Source organism: Ranitomeya variabilis, chromosome 6 (assembly GCF_051348905.1).
Source record: "Ranitomeya variabilis isolate aRanVar5 chromosome 6, aRanVar5.hap1, whole genome shotgun sequence".
NCBI classification, from domain to species: Eukaryota; Metazoa; Chordata; class Amphibia; order Anura; family Dendrobatidae; genus Ranitomeya; species Ranitomeya variabilis.
In genome coordinates, this window is record NC_135237.1 from 6,985,392 (window position 1) to 7,009,046 (window position 23,655).

General features: G+C 46.4%; 1 protein-coding gene across 1 annotated transcript in view; it reads left to right on the forward strand.

The window, feature by feature from the left end:
* The window catches only part of OBSCN (obscurin, cytoskeletal calmodulin and titin-interacting RhoGEF), an 860,705-nt gene that overhangs the window by 170,943 nt on the left and 666,107 nt on the right, over positions 1 to 23,655 (forward strand). Inside the window, exons 8-16 of the mRNA XM_077269354.1 lie at positions 3,667 to 3,942; positions 8,669 to 8,944; positions 19,481 to 19,756; positions 19,981 to 20,256; positions 20,445 to 20,720; positions 21,091 to 21,366; positions 21,524 to 21,799; positions 22,011 to 22,286; positions 22,479 to 22,754. Coding sequence (XP_077125469.1) covers positions 3,667 to 3,942; positions 8,669 to 8,944; positions 19,481 to 19,756; positions 19,981 to 20,256; positions 20,445 to 20,720; positions 21,091 to 21,366; positions 21,524 to 21,799; positions 22,011 to 22,286; positions 22,479 to 22,754 — 2,484 coding nt within the window. The remainder of the gene's footprint in view (positions 1 to 3,666; positions 3,943 to 8,668; positions 8,945 to 19,480; positions 19,757 to 19,980; positions 20,257 to 20,444; positions 20,721 to 21,090; positions 21,367 to 21,523; positions 21,800 to 22,010; positions 22,287 to 22,478; positions 22,755 to 23,655) is intronic.

Below are 23,655 nucleotides of genomic sequence, written 5' to 3' on the forward strand. Positions count from 1 at the left end.
ATGACATCTTCCGTGAATATCTGGATAAGTTTATGATTGTGTATCTGGATGATATTCTGTTTTTTTCGGATGATTGGGAGTCTCATGTTAAGCAGGTCAGGATGGTCTTTCAGGTCCTGCGTGACAATGCTTTATTTGTGAAGGGCTCAAAATGTCTTTTTGGAGTCCAGAAGATTTCTTTTTTGGGTTTCATTTTTTCTCCTTCTACTATTGAGATGGACCCAGTCAAGGTTCAGGCTATTCATGACTGGACGCAGCCAACATCTGTTAAGAGTCTTCAGAAGTTCTTGGGTTTTGCTAATTTTTACCGTCGCTTCATAGCTAATTTTTCTGGCGTTGTTAAGCCTTTGACGGATTTGACCAAGAAGGGTTCTGATGTGACTAATTGGTCTTCTGCGGCTGTGGAGGCCTTTCGGGAGCTGAAGCGTCGGTTTTCTTCGGCTCCGATCTTATGTCAGCCAGATGTCTCACTTCCCTTCCAGGTGGAGGTTGATGCTTCCGAGATTGGAGCGGGGGCTGTTTTGTCGCAGAGAAGCCCCGATGGCTCTGTGATGAAGCCATGTGCTTTCTTTTCAAGAAAGTTTTCGCCTGCCGAGCGGAATTATGATGTCGGTAATCGGGAGCTGTTGGCTATGAAGTGGGCATTTGAGGAGTGGCGACATTGGCTCGAGGGAGCTAAACATCGTGTGGTGGTCTTGACTGATCACAAGAATTTGATTTATCTCGAGTCGGCCAAGCGGCTGAATCCCAGACAGGCTCGTTGGTCGTTGTTTTTCTCTCGTTTTGATTTCATGGTCTCGTACCTGCCGGGTTCGAAGAATGTGAAGGCTGATGCTCTTTCTAGGAGTTTTGTGCCTGACTCTCCTGGAGATTCAGAGCCGGCTGGTATCCTTAGAGAAGGGGTGATTTTGTCTGCCATCTCCCCAGATTTGCGACGTGTGCTGCAAAAGTTTCAGGCGGATAGACCTGACCGCTGTCCACCGGAGAGACTGTTTGTCCCGGATAGATGGACCAACAGAGTCATCTCCGAGGTTCATTCTTCGGTGTTGGCGGGCCATCCTGGAATATTTGGTACCAGAGACTTGGTGGCCAGGTCTTTTTGGTGGCCTTCCTTGTCGCGGGATGTGCGTTCCTTTGTGCAGTCTTGTGGAATTTGTGCTCGGGCGAAGCCTTGCTGTTCTCGTGCCAGTGGTTTGCTGTTACCTTTGCCTGTCCCGAAGAGGCCTTGGACGCACATTTCCATGGATTTTATTTCAGATCTCCCTGTCTCTCAGAGAATGTCTGTCATCTGGGTGGTGTGTGATCGTTTTTCTAAGATGGTCCATTTGGTGCCCTTGCCTAAGTTGCCTTCCTCCTCTGAGTTGGTTCCACTGTTTTTTCAAAATGTGGTTCGTTTGCACGGGATTCCTGAGAACATTGTTTCTGACAGAGGATCCCAGTTTGTGTCTAGATTTTGGCGGACCTTTTGTGCTAAGTTGGGCATTGAATTGTCTTTTTCGTCGGCCTTCCATCCTCAGACGAATGGCCAAACCGAGCGAACTAATCAGACCTTGGAGACTTATTTAAGATGTTTTGTTTCTGCTGACCAGGACGACTGGGTTACTTTTTTGCCGTTGGCCGAGTTTGCCCTTAATAATCGGGCTAGTTCTGCTACTTTGGTTTCTCCTTTTTTTTGTAATTCGGGGTTTCATCCTCGTTTTTCCTCGGGTCAGGTGGAGCCTTCTGACTGTCCTGGAGTGGATGTTGTGGTGGATAGGTTGCATCAGATTTGGAATCATGTGGTGGACAATTTGAAATTGTCACAAGAGAAGGCTCAGCTCTTTGCCAACCGCCGTCGCTGTGTGGGTCCCCGACTTCGCGTTGGAGACTTGGTGTGGTTGTCTTCTCGCTTCGTTCCTATGAAGGTCTCCTCTCCTAAGTTCAAGCCTCGGTTTATCGGTCCTTATAAGATTCTGGAAGTCCTTGGCCCTGTGTCATTCCGTCTGGACCTCCCGGCATCATTTGCTATTCATAATGTGTTCCATCACTCGTTGTTGCGGAGGTATGTGGTACCTGTGGTTCCTCCGGTTGAGCCTCCTGCCCCGGTGCTGGTTGAGGGAGAATTGGAATACGTGGTGGAGAAGATCTTGAATTCTCGTGTTTCTAGACGGAGGCTCCAGTATTTGGTCAAGTGGAAGGGCTATGGTCAGGAGGATAATTCTTGGGTTGTCGCCTCTGATGTTCATGCGGCCGATTTGGTTCGTGCCTTCCATGTGGCTCATCCTGATCGCCCTGGGGGTTTTCATGAGGGTTCGGTGACCCCTCCTTAAGGGGGGGGTACTGTTGTGAACTCTGTTTTCAGGCTCCCTCTTGTGGTCACTGGTGGTATGGTGTGACTTTTGCTTTGGGCTCCCCCTGGTGGCTTTGTTTGTTATCCTGCTGGTCTCTGGCTATCAGCTGGTTCGTTATCCTCTGGGAGGTTCCTATATAGCTCTGTTTTACTTCCACTTGTTGCTGGCTGTCGATGTAATCAGTGCTACTCAGATTCCTTCTGACTACCTTGCTCCCAGTCATCCAGGACAAGCTAAGTTTTCTTTGCTCTTTTTTTGATCAGCAGTATTTATCATGTTTTCTTGTCCAGCTTGCTAAAATGTTATTCCCTCGCTTGCTGGATGCTCTAGTGGACTGAGTTTCTCCCCACACACCATTAGTTGGTGCGTGGGTTCTTGAAATCTCAGGATGGATATTTTGTAAGGGTTTTTTATTGATCGCATAGACCCCTGCTCTATTTTCTGCTTTCTAGTACTAGTGGGCCTCTTTTGCTGAATCTGATTTCATCCCTACGTATGTGCCTTCTTCTTACTTCACTGTTAATATTTGTTGGGGGCTTCTATATCTTTGGGGATTATTTCTCTGGAGGCAAGCGAGGTCTTTCTTTCTCTTTAGGGGTAGCTAGTTCCTCAGGCTGGCTCGAGACGTCTAGGAATTATTTAGGCACGTTCACCGGCTACCTCTAGTTGTGTTGGATAGGTTCAGATTTGCGATCAGTCCAGTTACCATCTCCCTAGAGCTTGTCCTTAGTTTATTCACTTGCTGGTCTATTCGTGATCCTCAGCCACTAAGGATCATAACACACTGCCTTTGCCCCATCTCTCATGACCCGTGGAAGGTCGGCTTGTTTTGGCTTTATAGCAGGGTCGGTTTCAAGCTCTGGGGCCCAGGTTGACTCTCCTTTCCCACACACATGCACAGCTAATAATTTGTTGGAATAAAAGCTTCCAGCCTGCTGTTCAGAAGATCAGGACTGGGGCAGATCCTTCCTCACTCAGCGTCACAGTGCTGAACATGTATACGACAGCCTGTGAGCTGACGCGTATGTATTGGAGCTGCTCCAGCTCTGCAGCCCACCAGAAGATTCTCCAACTCTCCAGTGACACAGTCCAAGCCAATTTATAGCATCACACCAGAATTTTTTATGGCAAAGGAGGTTCTCCGGCAGACAAGGAGATGTGGATCCAGGCTGCAGAAAGGAGGAGTGCTGCTGACCCCAAGTATCGCAGAGATTATACAGTACATAGTCAACATTGCTGGTTTACACAAAATGACTATGAGCATTGCACATTAAGTTTCATCTACAGGAGACTAGCCGATTCCTGTATGACTTGTAATAACCTCTTCTTGCTCTAGAACCAGTGCCGGCCTTCATTAACCAGGACAAGGTCCAAAAGGCAGTGGTGGCCAAATTGACCGAGAGCGCCACCCTGAGCTGTGAGGTCTCTGAGGGAAAGACTGAGGTGAAATGGTACAAGGACGGGAAACTGATCACCAACAGCAAGAAACTGAAGGTGGAGACTGAGGGCAAATGTCGACGTCTGGTGGTGGAGCAGGTGGAGAAGAAAGATGCCGGAGAGTACAGCTGTGAGGCGGCCGGAGAGAAGATCAACTTCAAGATCAGCGTCAAAGGTCAGTGTCATGTGGGAGAAATCACAAACCTTACAAAGTAAAAGATAGCCAATTATATCAAGTGAAAATCAGCAAATAGACCCAAGTAGTTGGCATGGTATAACAGCAGAATTCTGAGCGCTGCTCTGAATGTAACTGGAGTGTAAGATATGATAAAGCTTGAGCTTTACAGAAGAAAAGTAAAATAAATCAATTACTTAACACTTATCAAAACATTATAAGTTTCTAAAAGTAAAATTCTACTTCTGCTCCAATCAGCAGCAAGCTTTACGCTGCTCAAAAATGGGTGCCATCTGCCCATTACAGTTCCTGCTTTAAGGCGCCAGGTCATGACTTAAGATTTCTGCCCAGAGCTGGATTACTAATTTAACCACTTATTATACGTATCAGCAAATATCTCATGTACACTTTGTGGAGAAACGGGGTCAGTGGGTGCTCTCGTCCGCTGGCCCGGCTGTCTTTAGCAAGACTGCATGGACCACGGCTCATACCACTGGATGCCCGCTCTATCTCCCCGTGGGCAATACACTACACAGACAACACAGGGTTAAGGTAAAACAGGGTGGCAATACTTTATTGAACCACAGCACACAATAGCAAACAGAACAATCCCCCCATGGCTGGAATTGTTTGGTTACATGGGCGCATATAAAATATCACTGCGTCTCCACGTATTTCCAGTATGACATGATGTCAGAGCTCCCAGGGTCGCTACTCCATCTGTGGATGAACGCACAGAGAAGAGGTAACGACAAGCATAGGGAGATGACCAAGAACTGTCCGTAGAGTCCATACAAGGTCCAAAGCCAGTTGACACGAGAGTCACCACCTGGCTTATCTGACCATCTCCATGGAACCAGGCGACCAGCGGGTCCCAACCCTGGCTTTCTCCAAACATATCCATGGTGCAGAGATGGTCACTGGATCAGATCTGTGTCCCCTAGGTTGTAGAAATACAGCTGCAGCTTGAAGAACCCAAGCTGTTGCACAACTCTTAGGGAGAGCAATAGTATTCAGCTAGAAGAGTATAACCCCTATATATAAAACATAACTTTTACTAGTGATGATTAAAATGAACAAACAATTAATAAACAAAGGTGCTCACGTCGATAGCAGTGCAGTTAAAAAACTGGTTGTATCTCACCAATTGCAGACTGGAGTACCACATAAATGGTGATGGGCGCCACCATATTTTTCCAGCAAAAAATGGCGGGCGCACTGCGCCCGCCGGCCGGCACCCGGAGGATCTTTGGGGTCTCGGCTGCCGGGGGTAGCCGAGACCCCAAAGAACATGATCGGGTCGGTTTTTACCGACCCCTGTTTTGCGATCGCCGGTAATTAACTGCTTACCGGCGGTCACAAAAAAAAAAAAGAAAGCGATCTGTCATTCTCTGTCCTCTGATGTGATCGCACATCAGACAACAGAGAAATAGAGGGATTCGGGGACCCTATCATACTTACCGGTGTCCCTGGTTCCTCCTGCGTCCCCCGGCTTCTTCATCGGGAAAGAAAATGGCGGGCGCATGCGCAGTGCGCCGGCCATCTGCCGGCCGGCAGGAGAGAGGAGTTGGGGCTAAAATTAGGGTTAGGGTTGGGGCTAAATTTAGGGTTAGGGCTAGGGTTAGGCTTCTTTTACACTTGCGTCGGTACGGGGCCGTCGCAATGCGTCGGCCCGACGTACCGACGCACGTTGTGAAAATTGTGCACAACGTGGGCAGCGGATGCAGTTTTTCAACGCATCCGCTGCTTAGTCTATGTCCTGGGGAGGAGGGGGCAGAGTTACGACCACGCATGCGCGGAAATGGCGGATGCGACGTACAAAAAAAAGGTTACATTTAAAGTTTTTTTTGTGACGACAGTCCTCCAAAACACAACGGATCCAGTGCACGACAGACGCGACGTGTGGCCATCCGTCGGCAATACAAGTCTATGGGCAAAAAAGGCATCCTGCGTGCACATTTGCAGGATCCGTTTTTTGTCCAAAACGGCGGATTGCGACAGATGCCACACGACACAAGTGTGAAAGTAGCCTTAGGGCTAGGGTTAGGGTTGGGGCTAAAGTTAGGGCTAGGGTTAGAGTTAAATTTAGGGTTAGGGTTGGGGCTAAATTTAGGGTTAGGGCTAAAGTTAGGTTTAGGGCTAGGGTTGGGGCTAAAATTAGGGTTAGGGTTAGGGTTGGAGCTAAAGTTAGGGTTAGGGTTGGGGCTAAAGTTAGGGTTAGGGTTGGGGCTAAAGTTAGGGTTAGAGTTGGGACTAAAGTTAGGGTTAGAGTTGGGATTAGGGTTAGGGTTTGGATTAGGGTTGGTATTAGGTTAGAGTTGGCATTAGGGTTACGTTTGGGATTAGGGTTAGGTTTGGGATTAGGGTTAGGGTTGGGATTAGGGTTAGGGGTGTATTGGGATTAGGGTTAGGTTTGAGGTTAGGGTTGAGATTAGGATTAGGGGTGTGTTGGATTTAGGGTTTTGATTAGGGTTATGGTTAGGGTTGAGATTAGGGTTGTTTTGGGGTTAGGGTTGTGATTATCGTTAGGGTTGTGATTAGGATTATGGATCGGGTTGGGATTAGGGTTAGGGGTGTGTTGGGGTTAGGGTTGTATTTAGAATTGGGGGGTTTCCACTGTTTAAGTACATCAGGGGGTCTCCAAACACGACAGCCAATTTTGCGCTCAAAAAGTCAAATGGTGCTCCCTCCCTTCTGAGCTCTGCCGTGCACCCAAACAGTGGTTTACCCCCACATATGGGGCATCAGCGTACTCAGGATAAATTGGACAACAACTTTTGGGGTCCAATTTCTCTTGTTACCCTTGTGAAAATAAAAACTTGGGGGCTAAAAAATCTTTTTTGTGGAAAAAAAAAATATTTTTTATTTTCACGACTCTGCCTTATAAACTTGTGTGAAGCACTTGGGCATTCAAAGTTCTCACCACATATCTAGATAAGTTCCTTTGGGGGTCTAGTTTCCAAAATGGGGTCAGTTGTGGGGGGTTCCTACTGTTTAGGTACATCAGGGGCTCTGCAAACGCAACATAACGCCCGCAGACCATTCTATCAAAGTCTGCATTCCAAAACGGCTCTCCTTCCCTTCCGAGCTCTGCCGTGCGCCCAAACAGTGGTTTACCCCCACATATGGGGTACCAGCATACTCATGACAAATTGGACAACAACTTTTGGGGTCCAATTTCTCTTGTTACCCTTGTGAAAATAAAAACTTGGGGGCTAAAAAATCTTTTTTTGTGGAAAAAAAAAATATTTTTTATTTTCACGACTCTGCATTATAAACTTCTGTGAAGCACTTGGGCATTCAAAGTTCTCACCACACATCTAGATAAGTTCCTTAGGTGGTCTAGTTTCCAAAATGGGGTCACTTGTGGGGGGTTTCCACTGTTTAGGCACATCAGGGGCTCTCCAAACGCGACATGGCGTCCAATCTCAATTCCAGCCAATTCTACATTGAAAAAGTAAAACAGCACTCCTTCTCTTCCAAGCTCTGCGGTGCGCCCAAACAGTGGTTTACCTCCACATATGGGGTATCGACGTACTCAGGAGAAATTGGACAACAACTTTTGTGGTCTAATTTCTCCTGTTACCGTTGTGAAAATAAAAATTTGGGGGCAAAAACATCATTTTTGTAGAAAAAATGCAATTTTTTATTTTCACGGCTCTACGTTATAAACTTCTGTTAAGCACTTGGGGGTTCAAAGTGCTCACCACACATCTAGATAAGTTCCTTAAGGGGTCTAGTTTCCAAAATGGTGTCACTTGTGGGCGGTTTCCACTGTTTAGGCACATCAGGGGCTCTCTAAACGTGACATGGCATCCAATCTCAATTCCAGCCAATTCTGCATTGAAAAAGTCAAACGGCGCTCCTTCACTTCCAAGCTCTGCTGTGCACCCAAACAGTGGTTTACCCCCACATATGGGGTATCGGCGTATTCAGGAGAAATTGCACAACAACATTTATGGTTACATTTCTGTTTTTACACTTGTGAAAATAAAAAAAATGGTTCTGAAGTAAAATGTTTGCAAAAAAAAAGTTAAATGTTCATTTTTTCCTTCCACATTGTTTCAGTTCCTGTGAAGCACGTAAAGGGTTAATAAGCTTCTTAAATGTGGTTTTGAGCACCTTGAGGGGTGCAGTTTTTAGAATGGTGTCACACTTGGTTATTTTGTATCATATAGACCCCTCAAAATGACTTAAAATGTGATGTGGTCCCTAAAAAAAAATGGTGTTGTAAAAATGAGAAATTGCTGGTCAACTTTTAACCCTTATAACTCCCTAACAAAAAAAAATTTTGTTTCCAAAATTGTGCTGATATAAAGTAGACATGTGGGAAATGTTATTTATTAACTATTTTTCGTGACATATCTCTCTGATTTAAGGGCATAAAAATACAAAGTTTGAAAATTGCAAAATTTTAAACATTTTCGCCATATTTCCATTTTTTTCATAAAGAATCGCAAGTAATATCGAAGAAATGTTACCACTAACATGAAGTACAATATGTCATGAAAAACAGTCTCAGAATCAGTGGGATCCGTTAAAGTATTCCAGAGTTATAACCTCATAAAGTGACAGTGGTCAGAATTGTAAAAATTGGCCTGGTCATTAAGTACCAAATTGGCTCTGTCACTGTTAAGATACAATCTGGTTTCTTCACACACTTATTGACACCGCTACTTTTACTTGCCAATTCCTTTACTATAAACCTATGATCTTCTTCATGTAGAACCAGAGCCGCCATTTGTTAACCAGGGCAAAATCCAGAAGGAGATGGTGGCCAAACTGACCAAGAGCGCCACCCTGAGCTGTGAGGTCTCAGAGGGGAAGACTGAGGTGAAATGGTACAAGGACGGGAAACTGATCACATCCAGCAAGAAAATTAAGGTGGAGACTGAGGGCAAGTATCGTCGTCTGGTGGTGGAGCAGGTGGAGAAGAAAGACGCCGGAGAGTACAGCTGTGAGGCGGCCGGAGAGAAGATCAACTTCAAGATCAACGTCAAAGGTGAAATGATGAAGGAATACTCCTCCTTGGATGTGAATTCCAATGAATTTCTGGGCCTTGTGTATGATGATGTACAATAACAAATTGTATTGTGGTACCGTGGTAGCCAGAAAAATCGAGGTGAATACTTTTCTGCCCAATGATGACAGAAGTATTCTGGGAGTGATACCTTTATTGGCTAACCAGAAAATAATATGTTTGCAGCTTTTAGAGCACAGTGGCTCCTGCAAGATTACAAATAGATTAGTAAGAAAAAAGCACAACATTTAAAGAATACTACAGTAGGACATTTGTTCAGGGGGTGGGAGGTGTGAGGCCTCCTAAAGATAAGCCAAGGAAATCATATTAGGCATTCTCTTAAGGTACCTTCACACGAAGCGACGCTGCAGCGATAGCGACAACGATGTCGATCGCTGCAGCGTCGCTGTTTGGTCGCTGGAGAGCTGTCACACAGACCGCTCTCCAGCGATCAACTATGCCGAGGTCCCCTGGTAACCAGGGTAAACATCGGGTAACTAAGTGCAGGGCCGCGCTTAGTAACCCGATGTTTACCCTGGTTACCAGCGTAAAATCTAAAAAAAACAAACAGCACATACTTACATTCACGTCCCCCTGTGTCCACTTCCTGACTGACTGAGCGCCGTACAGTGAGAGCAGAGCGTGTGCTGCTTTCACTTTCACTTTGCGGCGCTGAGTCAGAGGAGGAAGCAGACTGCAGGGGACGCAATGTGAGTATGTGCTGTTTGTTTTTTTTACATTTTACGCTAGTAACCAGGGTAAACATCGGGTAACTAAGCGCGGCCCTGCGCTTAGTAACCCGATGTTTACCCTGGTTACCAGTGTAAAATATCGCTGGTATCGTTGCTTTTGCTTTCAAACACAACGATACACAGCGATCGGACGACCAAATAAAGTTCTGGACTTTATTCAGCGACCAGCGACATCACAGCAGGATCCTGATCGCTGCTGCGTGTCAAACGAAACGATATCGCTAGCGAGGACGCTGCAACGTCACGGATTGCTAGCGATATCGTTATAATGTCGTTTCGTGTGAAGGTACCTTTACAGATGGAGAGGTGGTGGGAATAATGTTCTTAGTTATCTGGAGTCCATCTGGTGGAGGTGTGAATTGTGTCCATGTAGTGACTCATAAATCCAAGGGTTACACTGAGTCCTAGAGTCATAGAATTGAACATCTTCATTAGTTTGATTTCCCAAATTATTCTTTCTCTGTCATCCTTAAAATGACCTTTTAGTATTAAGACTTTTAAATCTGTCATACCGTGTCCATATCCGAGAAATGTTTTCCCACAAGTGTTTCCATTTCATTCCTGATTGTGTCTGTGTAGATTCATCCTAGTTTGTAGTCTTTTCATAGTTTCCCCAATATAGATACTTCCAGGGCACCTCATACATTGGATCATATACACCACGTTGGAGGATGTGCATGAGAAGGAACCCGTGACCTTATAGTCCTGATTTGTGTTTGGTACACGGACTATATTTGTTGGTAATATGTGGGGACAAGTTTTGCATTTTTTATTGTTACAGGGGAATGTGCCGGTCACTGATGGTGATGAGAGGACACTTCTGACAAGCAGATTCCTTACGTTAGGGGGCTGTTTGTAGGAGAGAAGTGGTAGTTCTGGGAATAGGTCTTTCAATTTGTGGTCTCTGTGGAATATGGGTTGGAGATCAGCACCAATTTTCTCTAGGATGTGGAGCGCCCCCAGACGCAGGGCCGCGGGGTACTCGGTACCGGGCCTCTTTGTCTCAGTTCTGGGGTTGTCACGGTGGCTAGACCTGGTCCGTGACCCTGCTAAGGGGCGTCCAATGAAAGATGTGATGATGGTGCGTGGTGCAGGTCGCGATGAATAACGAGGACACAGGGTTGCAGTCTCTTTACCTCTTTACTGAAGGCTTCAGGATCCTCAATCCAGAGTACTGCTAACAGGGCTGGCTGAGACCGGCCGGTCCGAAGGCACATCCAGAGTTCCCTTTGCAGGTGGAAATCAGTGCCTACCTTCTAGCGCCTGTGTGTTGTAGTACCTCCCTGCTGACCACCACGGGATAGTACTCACAACTGTTGTGTCTGTTTCTGATGTTCTTTCCTCACAACTCGTATCTATTCTGATGTTCTTTCTCCGTCCCCCAGATGATATGGATAGGACGCACCCGTATGATGGGTAGGCCTGGAGTTCTTCCGGGACCCTAGTGACGCTCCTCTCCCACAATTGCCCCCTATGTCTTCTTAGGTGATTTAGGTGAGACAGCCAACCTAAAATTAACTTTCCTGCCGCTGTTTGAAGTATTGTTTGGAGCCTAATACTTCCTCGGCGTTCCGGCCACCGGCTACGCGCCTCAGTAGGATGTTGCCTCGATCTTACGGCACGACTCCTACTGGCTTTATCTCCTTTTTGCTGCGATCTCGTTTCTCACTTCTCCACTGTAAACCTCACTTATTTTCCTTTCTTAGGATGCCACCGCATTCAAGTGCAGGCGCGGCTCCATAATGTTCTGTTCTGTTCGCTAGGCCTCTGTCAGGATCCCACCCCTGACAGAGACCCCCCTGAATCTTCCCCTGCAACACCCTCTGCCACAGGATGTTGCCTGGTTCCAACCCAGTCAGCTTCTGACTAACTTCCTATCCAGCCCCCAGTTTTACCAGATTGTGAGGAGTGGCCTAATACATAGCACCCTTAGCTCCCCCTGGAGGCCAGACTATGAAGTGTATTGGTGTCTGTGATACCTGGTCAGGTGAACTCCTTAAGTGCCATCAGACGTACCATCACTCCCATTATCGGTGGAGCGTCAGTACTGCAACGACCAGGACTCTGGGGCGCTGCACTTGCTCATGTGGGGGTTGTATGTGGAGGTGCCCTGTTGTTATCCTCTCTCAGAATGTAATCCAGGAGGCTGTTTCTTGGGATCCTTGTAGCCCTGTGGATCTGCTCATCTATTACCAGTGGATGGTATCCCTGTTGTAGGAATGTATTCCTCAGTGATGGCAGCGGTAGTTCCCAGTCTTTACGGTCTGAACAGATCCGAATATACCTCAGAGCTTGACTGTAGATGATGGATTTTTTTGTGTGTCTTGGATGAAAGCTGTTCCATCTAAGATAAGCCGGACGTCCGGTAGGCTTGTGGTAAATTGATGTTTGTATGTCATTGTCCTTGATGTATATGGTCATGTCCAGAAAATGTATTTGGGTCTTTGAAACGTTGAGGGACAGCTTGATGGTTGGGTGGAACTTGTTGAAGTTATTGTGGAAGGTGAGCAGATCATCTTTTCAGCCTGTCCAGATTATTAGCAGATCATCGATGTAGCGGAAGTATGCAAGAGGTTTAACAGAGAAGATGACAAACATTCTTCCTCCAGTTTCGCTATAAATAAATTAGCATATTGTGGGGACATTTTGCTTCCCATGGAGCTGCCCATACACTGTTGGTTCCCAAAAAGAAAAATAGTTGTGATGGAGCACAAACCTGATAAATCGCAGTGTTGGTTCTGTGGCTAGATTGTTATTTTGAAGGAAATATTTACATGCTGCAATTCCATCCTCATGAGGAATGTTGGAATAGAGAGACTCTACATCCATGGTGGCTAGTAGCATGTCCTCTGGAAGTGGGCCCAGCGCTGACGATCTGCAAAGAATATCCGTGGTGTCCTGGATGTAGCTGGGTGTGCGCCTCACCAAGGGTTTCAGAATGTTCTCCACCCAGGCTGAGATCTTCTCAGTTAAAGTCCCAATACCAGAGATGATAGGCCTCCCAGGATTACCTTCTTTATGTATTTTAGGCAACATGTAGAAGGTATCTGTTTGGGGATTGTCTGGTATTAGTTCCAGCAGTGAGGATGAAGAGGAATCAAATCCCTTGATGATATTTGTTAGTTCCTCTGTGTACTTTTTGGTCGGATCTCCCTGCAGTGGAGTATTTTATATCCAAGAGTTGTCTGTTTGCTTCCTGGATGTAATCTGTCGTGTTCATGATGACTACAGCTCCTCCTTTGTCTCCTGGTTTGATGATGATATTGTTGTTGGCTTTTAAGGTTTGTATGGCCTTTCTTCCCTCTATACTGATATTTTGCGGCACTTTATGGTGTCTGTCCAAAATGTTAGATTTCACTTTTTTACGGAAACAGTCAATGTAGTGATCCAGCGTTCGGTTGTGCCCAGGTTGCGGGGTCCAGTATGTCCTCTTTTCAGTTTGTCCTCTTTTTCTTTTTTTGCTGTCTTGTGATTGTCTTGTGATGTGATATCTGCATGGTTATGAAAGAATTCTTTGAGTCGCAATCTGCGGAAGAATTCCTCGATATCACTACAGAACTGAGCCCTATCAAGCTGTTTTGTAGGACAGAATGTTAGTCCCTTTGATAGAACATGCATTTCTCCTGTGCTACAACAGAGGACGATGGATTAAAATGATTTTGTAAATTGGGCTTACCTTCAACTACATTGAGACCTGCTTTCTTCCTGAGTCTGTCCAGTTTCTTTTTCTTATTGATAATGAGGTGATGTTGCAAATTGTTGTAGAATTCCTGCAATGTCTCCTTGATTAGACATGAACCCGGTCCTTGTAGTCGGTCCTGTAGGTAATTTATCTCTTTATGGATGGTTCTCTTCTTGTGGTAGAAAAATCCAATTAGATGATTCCGCAGTCTCTCAGGTGATCTGTAACAAAGTTTCTGGGCCTTGTGTAGAAACTCTAGTGAAGTTCTGGGCTGTCATGATCTCAATGGCAAGAGAACATAGCATAAGCATATATAGGAACTAGCTCTTGGAAGATGGGAACTGAGCTGACCATGAACTAAACCTAACGCACAACTAGCAGTGGCCGGGTAGCATGCCTACGTTGATTCTAGATGCCCAGCCCAGCCGGAGGACTAAATAAAGCTAGCAGAGGAAAATATTAGTCCTAGCTCACCTCTAGAGAAATACCCCGAAAGGAGACAGAGGCCCCCCACATGTATTGGCGGTGAGTTGAGATGAAATAACAAACGTAGTATGAAAATAGGTTTAGCAAATTTGAGGTCCACTTACTACATAGCAGAAGACAGAAAGGACACTTTCATGGTCAGCTGAAAACCCTATCAAAAACACCATCCAGAAATTACTTTAAAACTCTGGCATTAACTCATAACACCAGAGTGGCAATTCCCGTTCACAAGAGCTTTCCAGACACAGTAACGAAACTACAGCTGTGAACTGGAACAAAATGCAAAAACAAACATGGACAAGAGTCCAACTTATCTAGTAGTTGTCTAGGAGCAGGAACAAGCACAGAGAGGCTTCTGATAACATTGTTGACCGGCAAGCAACTAACAGAGCAGCAAGGTTATATAGCGACTCCCACATCTTGATGGGAACAGGTGAACAGAGAAGATGAAGACACCAGTTCAATTCCACCAGTAGCCACCGGGGGAGCCCAGAATCCAAATTCACAACAGTACCCCCCCCTCAAGGAGGGGGCACCGAACCCTCACCAGAACCACCAGGGCGATCAGGATGGGCCCTATGAAAGGCACGAACCAGATCGGAGGCATGAACATCAGATGCATTCACCCAAGAATTATCCTCCTGGCCGTATCCCTTCCACTTGACCAGATACTGGAGTCTCCGTCTGGAAACACGAGAGTCCAAGATTTTCTCCACAACGTACTCCAACTCACCCTCAACCAACACCGGAGCAGGAGGCTCAACGGAAGGCACAACCGGTACCTCATACCTGCGCAATAATGACCGATGAAAAACGTTATGAATAGAAAAGGATGCAGGGAGGTCCAAACGGAAGGAAACAGGGTTAAGAATCTCCAATATCTTATACGGGCCGATAAACCGAGGCTTAAACTTAGGAGAAGAGACCCTCATAGGGACAAAACGAGAAGACAACCACACCAAATCCCCAACAGAAAGCCGAGGACCAACACGACGGTGGCGGTTGGCAAAAAGCTGAGTCTTCTCCTGGGACAACCTCAAATTGTCCACCACCTGCCCCCAGATCTGATGCAATCTCTCCACCACAGCATCCACTCCAGGACAATCCGAAGATTCCACCTGACCAGAGGAAAATCGAGGATGAAACCCCGAATTACAGAAAAACGGGGACACCAAAGTGGCAGAGCTGGCCCGATTATTGAGAGCGAACTCCGCCAATGGCAAAAAAGCAACCCAATCATCCTGGTCAGCAGACACAAAACACCTCAGATATGTCTCCAGGGTCTGATTAATCCGCTCGGTCTGGCCATTCGTCTGAGGATGGAAAGCGGACGAAAAAGATAAATCTATGCCCATCCTAGCACAGAATGCCCGCCAAAATCTAGACACGAATTGGGTCCCTCTGTCAGAAACGATATTCTCAGGAATACCATGCAAACGAACAACATTTTGAAAAAACAGAGGAACCAACTCGGAAGAAGAAGGTAACTTGGGCAGAGGAACCAAATGGACCATCTTAGAAAAACGGTCACACACCACCCAGATGACAGACATCTTCTGAGAAACAGGCAGATCTGAAATAAAATCCATCGAGATGTGCGTCCAAGGCCTCTTAGGAATAGGCAAGGGCAACAATAATCCACTAGCCCGAGAACAACAAGGCTTGGCCCGAGCACAAACGTCACAAGACTGCACAAAGCCTCGCACATCTCGTGACAGGGAAGGCCACCAGAAGGACCTTGCCACCAAATCCCTGGTACCAAAAATGCCAGGATGACCTGCCAACGCAGAAGAATGAACCTCAGAGATGACTCTACTGGTCCAATCATCCGGAACAAACAGTTTATCAGGTGGGCAACGATCAGGTCTCTCCGCCTGAAACTCCTGCAAGGCCCGCCGCAGGTCTGGAGAAACGGCTGACAATACCACTCCATCCTTAAGGATACCTGTGGGCTCAGAGTTACCAGGCGAGTCAGGCTCAAAACTCCTAGAAAGGGCATCCGCCTTAACATTCTTAGAACCCGGTAGGTATGACACCACAAAATTAAACCGAGAGAAAAATAATGACCAGCGCGCCTGTCTAGGATTCAGGCGCCTGGCGGTCTCAAGATAAATCAAATTTTTGTGGTCAGTCAATACCACCACCTGATGTCTGGCCCCCTCAAGCCAATGGCGCCACTCCTCAAAAGCCCACTTCATGGCCAAAAGCTCCCGATTCCCAACATCATAATTCCGCTCAGCGGGCGAAAATTTACGGGAAAAGAAGGCACAAGGCCTCATCACGGAGCAGTCAGAACTTTTCTGCGACAACACTGCCCCAGCTCCGATCTCAGAAGCGTCGACCTCAACCTGAAAAGGTAGAGCAACATCAGGCTGACGCAACACAGGGGCAGAGGAAAAACGGCGCTTAAGCTCCCGAAAGGCCTCCACAGCATCAGGGGACCAATCAGCAACATCAGCACCCTTCTTAGTCAAATCGGTCAATGGCTTAGCAATATCCGAAAAACCAGCAATAAATCGACGATAAAAGTTAGCAAAGCCCAAAAATTTCTGAAGACTCTTAAGAGAAGAGGGCTGCGTCCAATCACAAATAGCTTGAACCTTGACAGGATCCATTTCAATGGAAGAGGGGGAAAAAATATATCCCAAAAAGGAAATCCTCTGTACCCCAAAAACACACTTAGAACCCTTCACACACAAAGAATTAGACCGCAAAACCTGAAAAACCCTCCTGACTTGCTGGACATGAGAGTCCCAGTCATCCGAAAAAATCAGAATATCATCCAGATACACAATCATAAATTTATCCAAATAATCGCGAAAAATATCATGCATAAAGGACTGGAAAACTGACGGAGCATTAGAAAGACCAAAAGGCATCACTAAATACTCAAAGTGGCCCTCGGGCGTATTAAATGCGGTTTTCCACTCATCCCCCTGCCTGATTCGCACCAAATTATACGCCCCACGAAGGTCAATCTTAGAGAACCACTTGGCCCCCTTTATGCGAGCAAACAAATCAGTCAGCAACGGCAATGGGTATTGATATTTAACAGTGATTTTATTCAAAAGCCGATAATCAATACATGGTCTCAAAGAGCCGTCTTTTTTTGACACAAAGAAAAAACCGGCTCCTAAGGGAGATGACGATGGACGAATATGTCCCTTTTCCAAGGACTCCTTTATATATTCTCGCATAGCAGCATGTTCAGGTACAGACAGATTAAATAAACGACCCTTTGGGTATTTACTACCCGGGATTAAATCTATGGCACAATCGCACTCTCGGTGCGGAGGTAACGAACCAAGCTTGGATTCTTCAAAGACGTCACGATAGTCAGACAGGAACTCAGGAATTTCAGAGGGAATGGATGATGAAATGGAAACCACAGGTACATCCCCATGAGCCCCCTTACATCCCCAGCTCAACACAGACATAGCTCTCCAGTCGAGGACTGGGTTGTGAGATTGCAGCCAAGGCAATCCTAGCACCAAATCATCATGTAGATTATACAGCACCAGAAAGCGAATAATCTCCTGGTGATCCGGATTAATACGCATAGTTACTTGTGTCCAGTATTGTGGTTTATTATTAGCCAATGGGGTGGAGTCAATCCCCTTCAGAGGAATAGGAGTCTCCAAAGGCTCTAAATCATACCCACAGCGTTTGGCAAAGGACCAATCCATAAGACTCAAAGCGGCGCCAGAGTCGACATAGGCGTCCGTGGTAATAGATGACAAAGAGCAAATCAGGGTCACAGATAGAATAAATTTAGACGGTAAGGTGCAAATGGAAACAGATTTACCAAGCTTTTTAGTGCGCTTAGAGCATGCTGATATAACATGAGTAGAATCACCACAATAGAAACACAACCCATTTTTCCGTCTAAAATTCTGCCGCTCGCTTCGGGACAGAATTCTATCACACTGCATACTCTCTGGCGACTTCTCAGTGGACACCGCCAGATGGTGCACTGGTTTGCGCTCCCGCAAACGCCTATCGATCTGAATAGCCATTGTCATGGACTCATTCAGACCCGCAGGCACAGGGAACCCCACCATAACATCCTTAATGGCATCAGAGAGACCCTCTCTGAAAGTCGCCGCCAGGGCGCACTCATTCCACTGAGTAAGCACAGACCATTTACGGAATCTTTGGCAGTAAATTTCAGCTTCATCTTGCCCCTGCGATAGGGACATCAAAGTTTTTTCTGCCTGAAGCTCCAAATGAGGTTCGTCATAAAGCAACCCCAAGGCCAGAAAAAACGCATCCACATTGAGCAACGCAGGATCCCCTGGTGTCAATGAAAAAGCCCAGTCTTGAGGGTCGCCCCGGAGCAAGGAAATCACAATCCTGACCTGCTGTGCAGGGTCTCCGGCAGAGCGAGATTTCAGAGACAAAAATAATTTGCAATTATTTCGAAAATTCTGAAACCCGGATCTATTCCCCGAGAAAAATTCCGGCAAAGGAATTCTCGGCTCAGATACAGGTGCATGACAAACAAAATCTTGCAAATTTTGTACCTTCGTGGCGAGATTATTCAAACCTGCAGTTACACTCTGAAGATCCATTACAAACAGGTGGACACAGAGCCATTCAAGGGTTAAGAGGAGGTAAGAAGCAGCTAGACAGCAATTAAGGGCTAGGCAGCAAAACTCTGAGGGGAAAAAAAAAAAATTTCCCTTCAACACTTCTTTTTCTCCTGCTTCAGCCCAAACAATTAACACTTTGCGCGCCGGTCAAACTGTCATGATCTCAATGGCAAGAGAACATAGCATAAGCATATATAGGAACTAGCTCTTGGAAGATGGGAACTGAGCTGACCATGAACTAAACCTAACGCACAACTAGCAGTGGCCGGGTAGCATGCCTACGTTGATTCTAGATGCCCAGCCCAGCCGGAGGACTAAATAAAGCTAGCAGAGGAAAATATTAGTCCTAGCTCACCTCTAGAGAAATACCCCGAAAGGAGACAGAGGCCCCCCACATGTATTGGCGGTGAGTTGAGATGAAATAACAAACGTAGTATGAAAATAGGTTTAGCAAATTTGAGGTCCACTTACTACATAGCAGAAGACAGAAAGGACACTTTCATGGTCAGCTGAAAACCCTATCAAAAACACCATCCAGAAATTACTTTAAAACTCTGGCATTAACTCATAACACCAGAGTGGCAATTCCCGTTCACAAGAGCTTTCCAGACACAGTAACGAAACTACAGCTGTGAACTGGAACAAAATGCAAAAACAAACATGGACAAGAGTCCAACTTATCTAGTAGTTGTCTAGGAGCAGGAACAAGCACAGAGAGGCTTCTGATAACATTGTTGACCGGCAAGCAACTAACAGAGCAGCAAGGTTATATAGCGACTCCCACATCTTGATGGGAACAGGTGAACAGAGAAGATGAAGACACCAGTTCAATTCCACCAGTAGCCACCGGGGGAGCCCAGAATCCAAATTCACAACACTGGGCCATGTGTAGACTTCCATATGAAATTCAGGGCCATGTGTGGGAACGCTAGTGAATTTTTGGGTCATGTGTGGTTGCTGTAATAAAGCTACGATCAACATATATTTTTCTCCTCTTCCCTTTCAGAACCAGAGCCGGTCTTCATCAACCAGGAAAAAGTGAAGAAGGAAGTCCAAGCCGACCTTGGAAAGAGTGCCACCCTGAGCTGTGAGGTCTCTGAGGAGAAGACAGAGGTGAAATGGTACAAGGACGGGAAGCTGATCACCTCCAGCAAGAAACTGAAGGTGGAGGCTGAGGGCAAAAATCGTCGTCTGGTGGTGGAGCAGGTGGAGAAGAAAGATGCCGGAGAGTACAGCTGTGAGGCAGCCGGACAAAAGATAAACTTCAATATCAACATCAAAGGTGAAACTTTGATGGTTATTCCTCCTCAGGCAGCCTTAATCTACTGAATCCACACACTGTGATCCATGTGCTAAAGCATTGTGGGTGTAGGTACTCTACTAAAGTTATGGGCCATGTATAGATCCTCTAGTGAAACTCTGGACTATGTGTGGGCACTCTAAGGACGTTCTGGGCTGTCAGTGGTTGCTACTATTATCATTGTGTTATGTTTTTCTTTTTTTCAGAATCAGAGCCAACCTTCATCAACCAGGAAAAAGTGAAGAAGGAAGTCCAAGCCGACCTAGCAAAGAGTACCACACTGAGCTGTGAGGTCTCTGAGGAGAAGACAGAGGTGAAATGGTACAAGGATGGAAAGCTGATCACCTCCAGCAAGAAACTGAAGGTGGAGACTGAGGGCAAAAATCGTCGCCTGGTTGTGGGGCAGGTGGAGAAGAAAGATGCAGGAGAGTACAGCTGTGAGGCAGCCGGAGAGAAGATCAACTTCAAGATCACCGTCAAAGGTGAAATTACAAACAGTTACTCCTCTTTAGAGCCTTGTATGAGTACTGTACTGAAGCTTTGGGTCATGTGTGGATACTCTAATGAAGCTCTGGACCACCTGTAGAAAATTTAGTGAAGCTCTGGACCACATGTCGTTGCTGTACTGAAGATACTATCAACACCATTATATTCTTTTCTTCTTTTTCAGAACCAAAACCGGCCTTCATCAACCAAGACAAAGTGAAGAAGGAAGTCCATGCCGTCCTAACCAAGAGTGCCACCCTGAGCTGTGAGGTCTCAGAGGGTAAGACAGAGGTGAAATGGTACAAGGATGGAAAGCTGATCACCTCCAGCAAGAAACTGAAGGTTGAGACTGAGGCCAAATATCGGCGTCTGGTGGTGGAGCAGGTGGACAACAAAGATGCTGGAGAGTATAGCTGTGAGGCAGCCGGTCAGAAGATCAACTTCAAGATCAGCGTCAAAGGTGAAATTATGAAAGGCTACGCCTCCTCAGAACCTTGTACAGTTATTCTAGTGAAGCTGTTGGTCATATGTAGGTAATCTGTTGAAGCACTGATTCATGTGTGATTCACTTTAGTGAAACACTGTGTCATTTTTAAATACGCTAGTGAAGCTCAGGGTGATATGTGGATACTGTGGTGAAGCTCTGGGACATGTGTAGATACACTGGTGAAGCTCTGGGAATTGTGTGGGTACTCTTGTGAAGCTGTGGGACACGTGTGGAAACTCTAGTGAAGCTGTGGGACATGCGTGGGAACTCTAGTGAGGCTCTAGACCATGTGTCGGTGCTTCAATTATTTTACTATTAGTGTCAGTGCCATTTTCTCTTTCAGAACCGGAACCGGCCTTCATCAACCAAGACAAAGTGAAGAAGGAAGTCCATGCTGTCCTATCCAAGAGCGCCACCCTGAGCTGTGAGGTCTCAGAGGGTAAGACAGAGGTGAAATGGTACAAGGATGGGAAGCTGATCACCTCCAGCAAGAAACTAAAGGTGGAGACTGAGGGTAAATGTCGGCGTCTGGTGGTGGAGCAGGTGGAGAAGAAAGACGCCGGAGAGTACAGCTGTGAGGCAGCTGGACAGAAGATCAACTTCAAGATCAGTATCAAAGGTGAGATTGCGAAGGCTTTTTCCTCCTTAGACGCTTGTGTGGGTCATCTACTGAAGCCTCTTGCCATTTGTCAGTTGTCTAGTGAAGGTCTGGGTAGTGTGCGATTTCTTTACTAAAGCTTGTATTATTGTCACTGTGTTGTGCTCTTCTCTTTCAGAACCAGAACCAGCCTTCTTCAACCAAGAAAAAGTCAAGAAAGAAGTTCAATCTGTCCTAACAGAGAGCACCACCCTGAGCTGTGAGGTCTCTGAAGAGAAGACAGAAGTGAAATGGTACAAGGATGGTAAGCTGATCACCAACAGCAAGAAACTGAAGGTGGAGACCGAGGGCAAATATCGGCGTCTGGTGGTGGAGCATGTGGAGAAGAAAGATGCCGGAGAGTACATTTGTGAGGCAGCTGGACAAAAGATTAACTTCAAGATCAGCGTTAAAGGTAAAATTACGAAAGGCCACTATTCCATTGAGACTTTTATGGCTACTGTAGTGAAGCTGTTGGCCATATATAAGTACTTTGATGAAGCTCTGATTCATGGGTGGATACTTTAGTGATGCACTCTGTCATGTGGGAGTACTCTAGTGGAGCTTTGGACCATGTGTGATTTAGTGAGCTACTATTAATGTCAGAGTGTCGAATTCTATTTCAGAACCGGAGCCGGCCTTCATCAACCAGGACAAAGTGAAGACGGAAGTACAAGCCACCCTAACCAAGAGCGCCACTCTGAGCTGTGAGGTTTCAGAGGGGAAGACAGAGGTAAAATGGTATAAGGATGGGAAGCTGATCACCTCCAGCAAGAAACTGAAGGTGGAGACTGAGGGCAATTATCGTCGTCTGGTGGTGGAGCAGGTGGAGAAGAAAGATGCCGGAGAGTACAGCTGTGAGACAGCTGGACAAAAGATCAACTTCAAGATCAGCGTCAAAGGTGAGATTATGAAGGCTTTTTCCTCCTCAGAACCTTGTGTGGGTCCTCTACTACTGAAGCCCTGGTTCAATGTTTGGGTCTTCTACTTAAGTTCACCGCATTGTGTGGGTCCTCTAGTGAAGGTCTGGGCTATGTGTGATTGCTTTATTAAAGTTTGTATTATTGTCATTGTGTCACGCTCTTCTCTTTCAGAACCAGAAACAGCCTTCATCAACCAGGACAAAGTGAAGAAAGAAGTTCAGTCTGTCCTAACAGAGAACGCCATCCTGAGCTGTGAGGTCTCTGAGGAGAAGACAGAGGTGAAATGGTACAAGGACGGGAAGCTGATCACCTCCAGCAAGACTTTGAAGGTTGAGACTGAGGGCAAATATCGGCGTCTGGTGGTGGAGCATGTGGAGAAGAAAGATGCCGGAGAGTACAGCTGTGAGGCAGCTGGACAGAAGATCAACTTCAAGATTAATGTCAAAGGTGACTTTCATGTTTTAAATTATCCAGGATTTCTCAGGGAAGAGATTCCTGGGGGGTTGACCTCCAATCAGGCCAATGTTATCTTCACAGAAGCCACCAGCCAGTTTAAAGGCCCCGTCTCACATAGCGAGCTCGCTGCTGAGTCACAAGTTTTGTGACGCAACAGCGACCTCCATAGCGATCTCGCTATGTGTGACACGTACCAGCGATCAGGCCCCTGCTGCGAGATCGCTGGTCGTGTCGGAATGGCCTGGACCTTTTTTTGGTCGTTGAGGTCCCACTGACATCGCTGAATCGGTGTGTGTGACACCGATCCAGCAATGTCTTCACTGGTAACCAGGGTAAACATCGGGTTCCTAAGCGCAGGGCCGCACTTAGTAACCCGATGTTTACCCTGGTTACCAGCGTAAATGTAAAAAAAAACCAAACAGTACATACTCACCATCTGATGTCCGTCAGGTCCCTTGCCGTCTGCTTCCTGCTCTGACTGACTGCCGGCCGTACAGTGAGAAGTGAGAGCACAGCAGTGACGTCACCGCTGCGCTCTGCTCTCACTGTACGGCGGCTCAGTCAGAGCAGGAAGCAGACGGCAAGGGACCTGACGAACATCAGATGGTGAGTATGTACTGTTTGTTTTTTTTGGTAACCAGGGTAAACATCGGGTTACTAAGCGCGGCCCTGCGCTTAGTAACCCGATGTTTACCCTGGTTACCCGGGTGCTGCAGGGGGACTTCGGCATCGTTGAAGACAGTTTCAACGATGCCGAAGTCGTTCCCCTGATCGTTGGTCGCTGGAGAGAGCTGTCTGTGTGACAGCTCCCCAGCGACCACACAACGACTTACCAACGATCATGGCCAGGTGGTATCGCTGGTCGTGATCGTTGGTAAATCGCTATGTGAGA